This window comes from Pan paniscus, chromosome 2, assembly GCF_029289425.2.
Source record: "Pan paniscus chromosome 2, NHGRI_mPanPan1-v2.0_pri, whole genome shotgun sequence".
Lineage (NCBI taxonomy): Eukaryota > Metazoa > Chordata > Mammalia > Primates > Hominidae > Pan > Pan paniscus.
The window spans coordinates 98,562,790-98,578,547 of record NC_085926.1 but is presented as its reverse complement, the minus strand read 5'-3'; the positions used below and the strand labels follow the sequence as shown (position 1 = coordinate 98,578,547).

The following is a 15,758-nucleotide window of genomic DNA, read 5'->3' as shown; positions in this document are numbered from 1 at the left end:
TATGAATCAAATGTTGCCTTTCCCAAAACTACAGCCTGCCCCACTCCCCCATCCTGTGCCTAAAAAGACCCCAGACTCAGCTGGTAGGGAAGAGAAGTGGCTGGATGTCAGGAAGAGGTGTCTTGACTTCAGAGACAGTGATAGGCAACCTGACTTCGAAGGAGAGAGGCTGAGAGGTGACTTGACTTCAGGTGAGAGCAACCTGCCCTTCCCACCCGCTTTCCAGCTCCCCTCTCCACTGAGAGCTGCCCTCATCACTTAATAAAATTCTCTGCATTAGCCATCCTTCAATTTGTCCAGGTGACCTAATTCTTCTTGGGCACTGGACAAGAATTTGGGACCCACCAAGTGCAGGTACCCAAAAAGGCTGTTACGCTGGCCCTTTGCCTTCACTGGTGGAGGGCAGCCACCCCATGTGACAAGGCAAAGGGCCCACTGGGCTGATAATGCAATGCTGTCCATGGATGGTGGAGCTAAGAGAGCATTGTAACACGCCCTCTGGGGCCTTGGGGTTGCAGGCACCCCTCTGGATGCTGCCATGGGGCCTGCACAGAGTTTGCTCTTGCCAGTGGAGAAGTGACTGGCTGATTCCCACACTTGCTCATCTACACATTCCCTCCCGCAAGGGGTTGAGTGGGGTGGGACTTCACAAGTCCCATGAAGGGATCAAGAGGAAAGCTAAGGAAAATAATCAAAATATACCAGGGCCTTGGAAAGAGAGAAGTAAGGTGCAGCTTGGGGGATGGCAGTATGTCCTGCAAAGTGAGCTGTTCTCTGTTGCTCTATGTGTTGCAAAAGAATTTGGAAGAGGTCTTGCTGTGCATGGAAGTTGCCCCTTGGTCATGCCAAACTAAGGTGAGGAAAACAAGTTCTAATCTAAATCAGCCCAGTTACTCCGTATCTCCCAGGCCATGGCCAGCACCCCTGGATGCAGGAGGTAACATATACCACTCCATCTAGTAACTAAAGGTCAAGTGGAAAGTCACAGCTCTTATCTACATTCCAGAGGAATCAGTCAGTTACTGCATCCATGAGAGAAATAAAGATATCTCTGTTAATACTTTAGCCTAGGAAAGTAAACAGCCCTTAGTCAAGTTTTCTTTCCAAATTGAATTTGTGCTTACGTTGTAAGGGCATCATCATTAGCAGTAGCAGCAACTCTTTGAAAAGCATCTTCACTGGCATCTAGGAGTTGACTCACTGTTACTATGGCAACTTTCTTTGCCTGCCAAAGAGAAGATACTGATCATCAGAGAAGCATATATCATACATTATCATCACCATCATTATCATCATGAATCATTGTAGTAGCAAGTGGCATCACCGATATGATAATGTAGAGGCAAGCATTTTACAAAATTAAAGGTTTATTCTTTGATCCACATAAGATGACAGAGAGAATCAAGATAAGGCAAAGTGAAAATATAAATTAAGGTAGTGAATTAGGAGGTTTAAGTCTCTGAATTCAACCTCATAGCAAGATCTTTCACAGACTTCCCACCAAACTCCAAGAACACAAAATCAAATGCTTGGATTCAAAAGCAGAAACAAAATAAGAAGAGTGCAATATTCTGGTTGTTAAAAATTACAGCTCATAATACTTAGCATAACTAAGTTATACTTAGTATAGCTGTTAGACTTAGTAAAATTATTTGTAGTTTTCTTTCAATCAATAACTCAGGAGTGTGTCAGAGAGATGATCTTTTGGCATTTGATTACTATTTATCTTCCCTCTTTGGGAGTGTTGAAGCCTTTCTGCCTACTAGTTAATCCTTCCATTAATTCTACATTTGGAGGTCAATATTTTCTCTTTCAATTCCATTTTTATTAACTTGAATCCCACTTACTTTTTAGCAGGAAAAATATTTCAATTTTTTTTTCTGAAATAAAACATTTAAAGGGAATGGAAGAAAGGAGTAGCTATTTTCAGGACATGCTGATATTCAACCTGTACACAAGGTGAGTCCATATTGGTGGTTTGTAGCCCTGTTTGATCACTATCCAGCTACACCAATTAGTAAATGTTGAATATACTTGTTTTCAAGTACCAGGGTTTAGCAAATTAAAATATCAGGAATGTAAACTAGGCTTAAAGTTTTCAGAAAGCCAAGACTAAAATGTAAATATTCTTAATAGAAATGCATCGCAGTTTAAAAATCACATGTTCCAAATTAAATTTTTGAAACACTATTTACTTGGAATGCACTAGGGATGGTAAGGTCAAATGTAGTTGGTAAACATATTCATAAGGTGCAGTAGACTTATGCATTCCAGGACTTCCTAAAAGACTTAACGTGATAGCCAGGTGTGGTGGTGTGTGCCTGTAGTCCCAGCTGCTTGGGAGGCTGAGACCTGAGAATCACTTGAACCCCTGAATCCGGAAAGCAGAGGTTGCAGTGACTTGAGATCGTGCCACTGCACTCCAGCCTGGGTGACACAATGAGACTCTGTCTCAAAAGAAACAGACAACACAATAATGATCATTATGAATATCCTAAAATAAAATATTTGGACAAGAGGCCCTTTTTTTATATCTTTGAGCGTCTCTCAGGAGTGCTATGCAAAATGCCTTTAAGCAACTTAAACCATGCTCAAACCATATTGTGGAATAAGGAGTGGAATTCAGGACATCTCTCTTTCTTTCCCAACACCCCCTCTAAAAATAAAAATAAAAAAATTTTAAAAAGCTTTGTGAGTTTTACCTCAGGTGAAGCATTTCTGGAAGTGTTGAATATCTGTCCAACCACTCGCGTAGCACTAGTGATGTTCTCAGCAGTTAATTTATTGGCATCAGATGTTAAAATCTGGACTTCAGAAGAAATGTTATTAAGTGGTGCTGTGACATCCTTTACCTGTTTTAAAAACCAGAAAAAAAACCCTAGCTTTACACAATTATGTCCAAACACTTTGTAAGCAACTGCAGGTAAATAAGCTGGAATTTAGCTGAGCCTCAATCTCCTGAACACCATGTCCACTCAGTTTTCCACGTTTGCATCATTCCTTGTGTAAAGGACAAAGTACATGCAGACCAGTGGTTTTCCCAGCCTTTCCTGTTTGACAGGATTGATTAACTATAAGGAGCTGCCTTAGCTAGATTGGGGCTACTAGAGTGTATCCATGGGCCAGCGCTGGTTCACTGTGTGTTACAAAGGTCGTAGAGAGATAAGCACAGAAACTGAAAGCAATTGGTCAGAGATGTATATAGCAATTTTTTGCTGTTGAATCTAACAGTTCTAAAATTTTGGTTTGTATTTTATGCATATTTTTTATTTCATTTTTCCAGTAATTTATTTTTATGGTATTTCACAAAAATATTGGTGTGCAATGGGTTCAAAATTTTTTGAACTGGCTTTTCAGCACTGGTAGTTTGGAAGGCACTGGCCGAGATGACCTCTCTAGGTGCCAGTTAGCCCCAGGGCTCTGTGTTGTGAGGCTAAAACATGCCAATCCATATTGTCATTGGTGAAGCTAGGTGTCCATGCGTGCGCACGTGTGTGTGTGTGTGTGTGTGTGTGTGTGTCTTGGTTTTCACTAGATGGCAGCATCATTTCACAAATTATACCAGTGTTATAGGCTATTCACACTTGGGTAAGTGTCAGAAACAATACCCAATCAGTAGACAGAAACAAATAACCCTAATTCAATTGCTAGATCCCTGCTATGTGTTAGGCACTCTGTTAGATGTTTACAGGTGTTATCACATTTAATAAGCAAAACAACTTTGTGAGTTGTGCACCCTCAGGAGAAGTTAGGGAGCTCAACCAAGTTTCACACAGCTTAGAAGTGGCAGAGCTAAGAACCAAACACTGGTTTGCCAGATTCCAAATTTAGCATCTTTCCTCAATCTGTGGGTTGGCACAACTTGTGTGGTTGGCAGCCACATCCACTCTCCAACTTCTGTCCCCACCCAACCCCTACCCTGCCCATCTGTGATTAGGGAGCCAGGGTAGTACAATGTGAACTTTAAAATAAAGAACAGCTCTATTACTTTTTAGCTGTGATCACTAGGCAAAATGCTTCACCTCTCAGAACCACATTTTCCTCATCTATAAAATGTGTACACTAATACCTATTTATGGTGTTATAAAAATTAAATATGATAAACTAATAAATACATTAATATTTGGCACAATATTTGGCATGCAGTAGGTGCTCAATAATTAGTAAGTGTTATTGGCTATAATTATTTATAATATGAGAATAACATTCAACTCACAGAAGTTTTATAAGGATTAAATGTGATAACATATGCAACATGCCAGGCACATGAAAGGCTGTACATAAAGGTTGGTTTCCTCTTCCTCCCCCTTGCTTGTCCCCTAGTGTTAGCTCTTCCATGCATGTGCATTTGGGTACAACTTTGGTCAAAATAATTTAATCTGCATGAAAAAACATCTAGTTAGATGTACTTTCTATTTCACCTGCTCATAGATACTGCCCTGAGACCCGCATCAGGTTTGGAGTTTCCTGTTTCAAAGGGTCTTTGATAATAGTTTCTTTCTCTTCATTCTGGTCCAGTTACACCATCAAGAGGCTTTCCTTTGGTCTCAAATGTCAGGGATCTATATCCAGTCAAAACTTCTACAAAGATGAAGCCATTTTTAATGTGCTATTGATTATCGTTTGCTGAAATTTGATGAAACAACTGTCCTTTTTCACAAACTGATGTCAACTTTTAAAAATAAGAGTGGCGGCCAGGTGTGGTGGCTTACTTACTACGCCTGTAATCCTTGCACTTCGGGAGGCTGAGGCAGGCGGATCACCTGTGGTCAGGAGTTCGAGACCAGCCTAGCCAACATGGTGAAACCCCATCTCTATTAAAAATACAAAAATTAGTCGGGCACGGTGGTATGAGTAATCCCAGCTTACTCAGGAGGCTGATGCAGGAGGATTGCTTCAACCTGGGAGGCAGAGGTTACAGTGAGCCGAGACGGTGCCATTGCACTGCAGCCTGGGTGACATGAGCAAAACTAGGTCTCAAAATAAATAAATAAATAAATAATAAGAGTGGCTTTAGTCACTAGTTTTTGTTATTACTAATTTGAGAGTTTTAAAAGAATTGATTTGACCATCAGGTATCTGAAGAACAGAAACTGCACGGAATCAGAACTTCTTCCAGTTGCCCATCAGTGAGTCATATGGCATACCTGCTTTTCCAGGGTTTCCAGATTTTCATTGCAATTTCCTATTGTCACTTTTTGTAATTCTATCTCTCCATATAGAGAGAGACTGCACAACCGGACTGCCATTGGATTGCCCGCTTTAATACAAAGAAATTTTTTATTAAAAACAAGTATTTATTAAAATTATTGCCTATTATTTTTAGGCAATAACTAATTTTTATTAAAAGTTATAATTTATTAAAAATTATTGCCTATTATTTTTAGGCAGATACCACTTATTGTCTTGATTTTTGAATCTGGACTTCAAAAGACCAGTTGACTATTTCCTTCCTTTGATGTCTTCAAGTAAGATTTACCTTTCAACAATAAGGTACATAATGGCTTTGAAGTGGATATGATGAGAGAATGCTAGGCTGAGAGACTAGAAACAATATGAAAAATTCCTAATAGATACTGAATTATATGTTGATCTTGACTGCTTTATGCAAATCTGGATAACAGCTGAAAGGCAAAGAGTTCTGTTATATTCTATTATATTTATTAGATGTTTGGTTGCCTCAATACATGTTTGCTGGGTCATTTGGTTTATTTCCTAGGATTATCACTTAAGCCTCCCTACCTCACTGCCTTCCTGTAGTTAATACTTAAGTAGTTGCTATAGAAAAAAATCATAATTAGAGGGACAGCTGACCAAAAGGTAGATTTTTCCTCAGGACCAGCTTTGGGCAGCTCCTTCTTGGGACAACAACTAGAAACACTGAAATTAGAGATTGCTTCAATAATATGTAAAGCACAAAGTTGGAGTCACTCTTAATTTATATGATGGCTTCATCTCTACACCATGACATAATGAAAATTTCTAACATATTTATGGGCTATAAATAACTTTTAAGTGGACACATGTCAGATGCTTCTTTTCCTCAATGTTACCTAAAAGTGCAAATATCCCCACTCAAAAATCATTGAAAAGTATTTTGATCACTTGGTATATAATATTGAGTAATTAGAAGCAATTATTAATATAAAACTAAAAGGAAAATTGCCAACAGTTAGAATCCAAATCTCTAAAATTATAGGCTCAATCTGAAATTTGAGGGTAAATATTATAAACATGTTTTTATAATAGGTGTTCAGAAAAGAAAAATTAATAACCAAATAAAAAATGTTGAGTCTCTTGTCCCAAAGAATTAATATATATTAAACAAGTGTGATGACTCTTCATGGGTATGTTACTGACACTTTTACTCTTCCTAATTCAGTAGCACAGTTATGTTTTGTAAGTTGTATCTGTTTTATAAACCATTATGAAATATTTAGGACACACAAAACATGTAAAATCAAGACAATAGTTACCAATAGCATACCATATAGTATAGTATGGTATATATAGTATATATAGTGTCAACATGGTAGAAGCCCCTTTTACGCTGTGAGTAAAAAATGAAGGAGGACTTATAGATAGAGTAGCATCATGAATACTTGAGTAAGCATGACTGATATGGCATTTCAGATATTTCTTTATAGCAATGCAAGAATGGACTAACACAATGATATATATGGGTGGAAGCAATTTGAATTCCACAAATCAAATACAGATATGCATAATTTCTCATAATAATAAGATAAAAAGTAATTTAAAAAGAGCAATTCATTTAATTTATTTAGTGCTTCAGAGTTCCCTTGACACATACAAAAATAAATATCTAAATAAAATGTCACATTCTCTTCAGGGCCATTGCCGGCAGTAGTTTTATCAAACATCTTTGTCAATGATCTAGAATTGGCTGTATTCTTGAGATATCTAGTTCCATAGGAAGTAGCGAATTACCTGCAGGAAGATGTGAGAAGTAGGACTGCTCAAATGCAAGTCAAGGCAAACAAGGGACAGGTAAAACATTAGTGGAAATTAAATGGCATAATAGGCTCTGGTTATCAGGATAGAATCTAGGAATTCCTAAAGCCTACAACTCAGAAGACATTACCCAATGTGGCACTGAAATGAATCACCAAAATCTTGGATATTATCAGGGACCATATTAGAAATAGAAAATACTATTTACTCTTTCACTCTCTGAATGCCTCTATACAAGTAAGGTAGTCATGTTAAGAAAAGTAGAATGAAGCTAGAGAATGTTACAAGATGGATAACTAAAATGACCAAAAAGGTGAAGGACTACCAAGTATGAACAGACTTAACCATGCATCTCTACCTGGAAAGATGAAATCTGAAAATAGATATGATACAAGTCCATAATTTTGGCTGATTAGAACTTTTTTTTTAATTATATAACTAAAGGAGCAAATGTCAATTTAATTGAACTCCAGGAGAAAGCAAAAGCTGGAAAAATAAACCAATTAAGGAAAGATTCAGAGAAATTCACAAACAACTGATTCATATGAAACTGTTGGGAAATTTAAGATTTTGTGAGATACTACCTTAAGTTTTGAACATTAGCATCACGAAAGGGAGTTAATTCCTTCCACAAAACCTTTCCTGATGCCCTTCAGGGACCTAACACTAGTAGGAGGTATGAGAGGTATGACTCAGCATAGTAATTCTTATGCATAAATAGAGTAAATGTTTGGGAAAACACATACCATTTGGAGTATCCTTGCCACATGTTTGCAAGGATGGTCCATATCTGCCCACTGGGATTCTGGCAAAAGTAAAACCCATATAGGTACTATTTTCACAAAAATTAGCTGTAATAAAGAGAAAAAGTTCTTTATTATAAATTGTACTTTAAAAAAATTGAAACCAGATAAAAGTCAAAGGTCAGAACCTATGCAGTGAAATTTGAAAGGCAATAGAAGGCTTATAGAACCCACTGGCCTGTGAGGAACTTCTATACTTTGCTATCTGGTTAAGTCATTGCCATTAGAATAACTAGTATGTTAGATAACAGGTTCCAGTTAAAATGTGCACAATATAAACCTGGGTAGAGAGGGAATGTGAGCTAGGATACTGTAACAGATTAGTTGGAATCTTCAGAACTAAAAATATAGAGCCTATAGTGGTCAACGGTACCATGAGGATGTGGGCAAAGCAAAAAGGCAAATTCATGGGGTCTGTGGGATATATTGACTGGTAGGAGTATAGGAAATGATAGCAGTGGATATCTAGGGCTCTGAACCCTAAGCAGACAGCATGAAGTGTACGGTGTTGGGAAGCACACCTCAAATTTAAAAATGGCCTTGAACTTTGATTCTGAGACACAATTGATTGAAATCAAACCACTAACTTAATAACAACTCTTCAAGGTAAAGGAAGAAAAGATAAAAATTTAATATAAGTGTATACTCAGGAAGATGCATATTGATTTCAGAAAAGTTAAATATATTAGAGTAGTGATATTTGAAATTGTGTATTATGGCATATTACCAATTGAAAGGACCTGAGAGAATCATGTCATTCATTGCCCTGGATTAGTCATTGCAGCCAGGAAACACGACTGTGAGTTTGCAAAAAAACTTAGTAGTCAGGAAACAGATAAGGTGCATTGAATATACTGATAAATTGGCCAAGAAGAAAACTCAGCTTTTACTATTGAGCTGATAAACACATCCTAAAGCCATCATCATTATGTCCATTGTTTCTGTAACCATTAACTGAAGCTTCTAGAAGCTTTATTGCTATTCTTATTAACACAAGAGTGACGTAAACCTTACACTTTAGCATTATCCCAAGTAATTTACCAATTGTACATCTCAGTCCTTTCCACTCTTCTGTACAAATACATCTGCCATTTTCCCAGGTTCCACCATTCCTGCAGAACTCTGTAGGGGTGCTTGATGAGGAAGTAGATTTTCCTAAAGAAACAATAAATAACAGAATAGTCATGAACTGGCTGATTCATTTCTCCTTTCATGCCTGTGTCCACTTAATTTCTACACGTAAAACCACTGCTTTGAGTATCATTGCTGAGAAATATTCTTTGTAATATCATCATTAATAAAATATACACTGAGAATCTACACTAGATGTACAATGCTTACTAGATGCTATGGATACCAGAAAGACGTAGTTGAAAGACATAATACTTTGACCAAGGAGATTAGAATCCCCTGAGAAATCAGAAATTATATAGATGGTAAGTAGGTAGATAGATAGATAGATAGATAGATAGATAGATAGATAGATACAACATGGAGGCTTATAAGTACAGTAAAAACACATAGGAGAGAGGTTGATGACAGAGGTAACCTAGCCAAGAAGACCCGGGAAGAGATAGTATGTGGACTGGATTTTAAAATTACATCTTGAAAAACCAGATGAAAATGGGTGACCCGAGTAGGCAGGATACAAAGTGCAAAAATCACAAAAACATGGAAAGTTCTGATGTGTCTAAGGAACAGAGAAGAATTTAACATCAGCATTGGTTCTATGTGGAACAACATCAGGACATAGATTCAATTGGAAAGGACTTTATAAACCAAACCAAGAAGATTTAATCTTGAAGGAACCGTAGAGGGGCCATAAAACAAAGGAGTAACATAAGGAATTATTTTTAGGAGGATAAGTGAAGGAGTATGGGAAATGACTGAGGCTAAGGGGCAAGGAAAACCAGTTAAATGAGAACTAGAACTCAAGCAGTGACTCTAAGAAAGTTAGGTGTCACTAGATTCAGGAAGCATACCTGAGAAAGAATTGTTAGGATCTAATTACTAGTTATTTTGAGTTGGGGATAGCAGAGTTTCTAAATTGTAAAACAGAATGAAAGGTGAACAAATTAACTAAGTGGAAGAATACAGGGTTGTGTGCAGTGGCTCACACCTCTAATCCCAACACTTTGGGAGGCTGAGGTGGGCGGATCACTTGAGGTCAGGAGTTCGAGACCAGCCTGAGCAATATGGTGAAACCGCATCTCTACTAAAAATACAATTAACCTGGTGTGGTGGTGCCTGCCTGTAGTCCCAGTTACTCGGGAGGCTGAGGCACGAGAATCACTTGAACCTGGGAGGTGGAGGTTGCAGTGAGTTGAGATCACACCACTGCATCCAGCCTGGGTGACACACTAATCTCAAAAAAAAAAACAAAAAAAAAACAAGTGGCAGAGTTCTAGTTTCAATAATGATGGAATAGATTGTACCATATTAACCCTCTCATAGACAACAATGGTAATATATGCACAAACGTTTTTTAAAAAAAAACTACTTGAAGGCATTGGACAGCAATGAAAAACAGGCAGAAACTGAAAGGTATTCGAAGTCTCTATAGTATTTCCACTAAGGGCACTACCCAGTCTCTATGGCAGAAGTGGCTGAAACTTGATCAGAAAGCCAGTCTTAATGGGTTAAGGTATGACAGGAAACTCTTTGGGGATGCAAGAACAACTGGAAATTGAAGGTAGATATCCCAGAATAGAAGGAGCCATATAGAAAAGAAACTCAAAGTTTGTGTAGAAATTACTCTCAAATCCAGGGAGAAAAAAGATTTAAAAAAATAAACAGAGCTTCAAGAATTTGTGAGACAATATCAACATATTGTCTAAGATATAAACAATTGGAGTCCTAGAAGGGGAAAAGAGAAGGAATAGGGAAGATAAAATATCAGAAGAAATCATGTCAAAATTTCCCAAATTTTATTAAGAACTTCAGCTTATAGATCCAAGAGGCTCAGAAGAATCACAAGAAAAACAAATGCAAGAAAAACCATGCGTAGACACTTCACAGTCAGTCAAACTGCTGAAACTCAAAGATAAGGAGAAAATCCTGAAAGTATCCAACTGCCAGCCCAGATAGTTTTACTCGTAAATTAGAAAAGAAATAATACCAATCTCATACAAACTCTTTTAGAAAATAAAGAAACGAAGAAACTTCCCAAATCATTTCATAATGCCAGGATAACCCTTATACCAAAATCTGACAAAGACATTACAAGAAAATAAAGTTACAGGCCAATAAATCACGTTTACACAGATGCCAAAAAAATCCTTTAAAAATAGCAGGAAGTCAAATCTCTCAACATATAAAACTAATAATACATCATGACCAAGTGAGATTTATCCCAGGGATGCAAGGTTAGGTTGGCAATCAATAGAAAATCAATTAATTTAATTAATCATATGATAGAATAAAGGAGATAAACTTCACGATCATCTCAATAAATGCAGGAGACAAAAAGCATCTGACTTTTTTTAAACTCTCAGCAAACGAGAAATAAAACAGAACTTCTTCAAACTGATAAAATCACCTGTGAAGAACCTACTACAAATATCATACTTAAGAGTGTAATATTGAATACTGTCTCTCCTAAGACCGACAAAAACACAGTTCAATATAATTGCTATAACCACTTCGATTCAACGTGGTGCTGAAGATGCTAGCAGTGCAATACTCAGGAAAAAGAAACGAAAGTGTAAAATTAAGAAGGAATTGCAGATGATATCATCAAATATATAAAATGCTAAGATACCTCCAAAAAGTTACTATAATTAATAAGTGAATTTAGCAAGACTGCATGACATAAAATAAAGACATTTTCACATATTAGCAACAAACAATTGAAATATAAAAGCATAAATCATTTTCATTTAAAATAGCATCAAAAATTATAAAATTCTTGGAAATAAATCTAACAAAATTTACTTAACAAGATCTCATTGTTCAGATAATTTTTTTTTTTTTTTTGACGGAGTCTTGCTCTGTTGCCTAGGCTGGAGTGCAGTGGCACAATCTCGGCTCACTGCAACCTCTGCCTCCCGGGTTCAAGCGATTCTTCTACCTCAGCCTCCCGAGTAGCTGGGACTACGGGCACATGCCACCATGCCCAGCTAATTTTTGTATTTGTAGTAGAGATGGGGTTTCACCATATTAACTAGGCTGGTCTCGAACTCCTGACCTCATGATCCGCCCACCTTGGCCTCCCAAAGTGCTGGGATTACAGGCATGAGCCACCATGCCTGACCCTGTTCAAATAAATTTTAAAAGATCTAAATAAATGGAGATATATACCTTGTATGGATGGAAGATTCAAAGTTGCTAAGGTGTCTATTCTCCCCAAATTGATACAGTCAAAATCCACAAATGAAAGTTTTTTTATAGAAATTAACAAGCAGATTTAAAATATTTATGGAAATGCAAAACACTTAGAAAAGCCAAAAAGAAGAACAACTCTATGCAAATAAACTAGAAAATCTAGAAGAAATGGATAAATTCCTGGACACATACACCCTCACAAGACTAAAACAAGAAGCCAAATCCCTGAATAGGTCAATAACGAGTTCTGAAATTGAGGCAGTAATTACTAGCCTACCAACCAAAAAAAGCCCAGGACCACACGGATTCACAGAGCTACATTCTACCAGAGATACCAAGAGGAGCTGGTACCGTTCCTTGTGAAACTATTCCAAACAATTGAAAAAGAGGGACTCCTCCCTAGCTCATTTTATGAAGCCAGCATCATCCTGATAACAAAACCTGGCAGAGACACAAACACACAAAAGAAAACTTCAGGCTGGTATCCCTGATGCACATCGATGCAAAAACCGAATCCAGCAGCACATCAAAAAGCTTATCCACCACGATCAAGTCGGCTTCATCCCTAGGATGCAATGCTGGTTCAACATATGCAAATCAATAGATGTAATCCATCACATAAACAGAACCAATGACAAAAACCACATGATCACCTCAATAGATGCAGAAAAGGACTTCAATAAAAATTCAACATCCCTTCATGTTAAAAACTGTCAATAAACTAGGTATTGATGGAACATATCTCAAAATAATAAGAGCTGTTTATGATAAAATCACAGCCAATATCGTACTGAATGGGCAAAAATGGGCAGCATTTCCTTTGAAAACTGGCACAAGACAAGGATGCCCCCTCTCACCAACCCTATTCAACATAGTATTGGAAGTTCTGGCCAGGGCAATCAGGCAAGAGAAAGAAATAAAGGATATTCAAATAGGAAATCAAATTGTCTCTGTTTGCAAACAACATGATTCTATATTTAGAAAACCGCATCGTCTCAGCCCCAAAACTCCTTAAACTGATAAGCAATTTCAGCAAAGTCTCAGGATACAAAATCAGTGTGCAAAAATCACAAGCACACCTATACACCAACAATAGACAAGCAGGGAGCCAAATTATGAGTGAACTCCCATCACAATTTCTACAAAGAGAATAAAATACCTAGGAATACAGCTAACAAGAGATGTGAAGAACCTCTTCCAGGAGAACTACAAACCACTGCTCAAGGAAATAAGAGAGGACACAAACAAATGGATAAACATTCCATCTTCACGGATAGGAAGAATCAATATCGTGACAATGGCCATACTGCCAAGAGCAATTCATAGATTCAATTCTATTCGCATCAAACTACCATTGACATTCTTCACAGAATTAGAAAAAACTACTTTAAATCTTATATGGAACCAAAAAAGAGCCTGTATAGCCAAGACAATCCTAAGCAAAAAGAACAAAGCTGGAGGCATCATGCTACCTGACTTCAAACTATACTACAAGGCTACAATAACCAAAACAGCATGGTACTGGTGCCAAAACAGATATATAAACCAATGGAACAGAACAGAGACCTCAGAAATAACACCACACATATACAACCATCTGATCTTCAACAACCTGGACAAAAACAAGCAATAGGGAAAGGATTCCCTATTTAATAAATAGTGCTGGGAAAGCTGGCTAGCCACATGCAGAAAACTGAAACTGGACCCCTTCCTGACTCCTTATACAAAAATTAACTCAAGATGGATTAAAGACTTTAATGTAAAACTCAAAACCATAAAAACCCTAGAAGAAAACCTAGGCAATACCATTCAGGACATAGGCATGTGCAAAGACTTCATGATGAAAACACCAAAAGCAATTGCAACAAAAGCCAAAATTGGCAAATGGGATCTAATTAAACTAAAGAGCTTCCGCACAGCAAAATAAACTGTTATCAGAATGAACAGGCAACCTACAGAATGGGAGAAATTTTTTGCAATCTCTTCATTGCAAAGGTCTAATATACAGAATCTACAAGGAACTTAAATTTACAAGAAAAAAAACAAACAATCCTATCAAAAAGTGGGCAGAGGATATGAACAGACACTTCTCAAAAGAAGACATTTATGCAGCCAACAAACATATGAAAACAAGCTCAACTTCACACTGATCATTACAGAAATGCAAATCAAAACTGCAAAGAGATATCATTTCACACCAGTCAGAATGGTGATTATTAAAGAGTTACGAAACAATATATGCTGGCAAGGCTGTGGAGAAATAGGAATGCTTTTACACTGTTGGTGGGAGTGTAAATTAGTTCAACCATTCTGGAAGAAAGTGTGGCAATTCCTCAAGGATCTAGTACCAGAAATACCATTTGACCCACTAATCCAGTTAGTGGGTATATACTCATCATTCCACTATAAAGACACATGAACCCATATGTTTATTGCAGCACTATTTACAATAGCAAAGACATGGAACCAACCCAAATGTCCATCAATGATAGACTGGATAAAGAAAATTTGGTACATATACACCATGGAATACTATGCAGCCATAAAAAGGAATGAGATACTGTCCATTGCAGGGACATGGATGAAGCTGGAAGCCATCATTCTCAGCAAACTAACACAGGAACAGAAAACCAAACACTGTATGTTCTCACTTATAAGTGGAAGTTGAACAATGAGAACACATGAACACAGGAAGGGGAACAACACACACCGGGGCCTGTTGGGGAGTAGGGGCAAGGGGAGGGAGAGCATTAAGACAAATAGCTAATGCATGTGGGGCTTAAAACCTACATGATAAGTTGATAGGTGCAGCAAACCACCAGCGCACACGTATACCTATGTAACAAACCTACAAGGTCTGCACTTGTATCCTGCAACTTAAAGTAAAATAAATTTTTTTTAAAAAATTGGAAAAAAGAACAGATTTAGAAGGCTCACATTACTGAGGGTATGACTTACAATAAAGCCATAGCAATCAAGACAGGATGGAATCAGCATAAAGGTAGACAAATACATCAATGAAGTAGAACAAAAGGTTAGAAATAGATAAAACATATATGGTCCATTATCTTTCTAAAGATGTACCAAGGCAATTTAATTGAGAAGGGAAAGTTTTTTCAACAAATGGTGCTAGACTAACTGAATTAAAAAATCACCCTCAAAACTCAGTCTGAGGTGGACTGTAGTCCTCAAATCAGAAAGCTAAAACTAAAATGCTTCTCAAAGAAAACATAGGAGAATACATTTGCAACTTTGGGCTAAAGATTGTTTTTTAAAGGACACAAAAGCACTAAGAATAACAGAAAAAAATTGATAATTAGCTTTAGCCAAATTAAAAACTCCTGTCATCAAAGGCACTGTTAAGATAAAAATAGGCCAGACACAGTGGCTCCTGCCTGTAATCCCAGCATTTTGGGAGACCGAGATGATGGATTTTCTGACGTCAGGAGTTTGAGACCAGCCTGGCCAACCTGGTCTCAAAACCCTGTCTCTACCAAAAAAAAACAAAAACAAAAATTTTCCGGGCATGGTGACGCGTGCCCGTAGTCCCAGCTGAGGCAGGAGGATGGCTTGAACCTGGGAGGCAGAAGTTGCAGTGAGCCAAGATCATGCCACTGCACTCCAGCCTGGGCAACAGAGTGAGACTCCATCTCAAAA

The 15,758-nt window shown here is 37.5% G+C and overlaps 1 protein-coding gene across 2 annotated transcripts in view; it reads right to left on the bottom strand.

Annotated features, from left to right (window-relative positions):
• ADGRG7 (adhesion G protein-coupled receptor G7) overlaps positions 1-15,758 on the bottom strand; it is an 86,036-nt gene that overhangs the window by 57,072 nt on the left and 13,206 nt on the right. Inside the window, exons 2-6 of one of the 2 annotated variants that reach the window (XM_003821915.4) lie at positions 8,820-8,933; positions 7,722-7,826; positions 5,148-5,260; positions 2,703-2,852; positions 1,125-1,225 (exon numbers count right to left, since the gene is read on the bottom strand). In XM_003821915.4, the coding sequence (XP_003821963.1) occupies positions 1,125-1,225; positions 2,703-2,852; positions 5,148-5,260; positions 7,722-7,826; positions 8,820-8,933 (583 nt within the window). Of the gene's footprint in view, positions 1-1,124; positions 1,226-2,702; positions 2,853-5,147; positions 5,261-7,721; positions 7,827-8,819; positions 8,934-15,758 lie in introns of those variants that run through there. The other variant, XM_063602700.1, reaches the window with a different exon arrangement.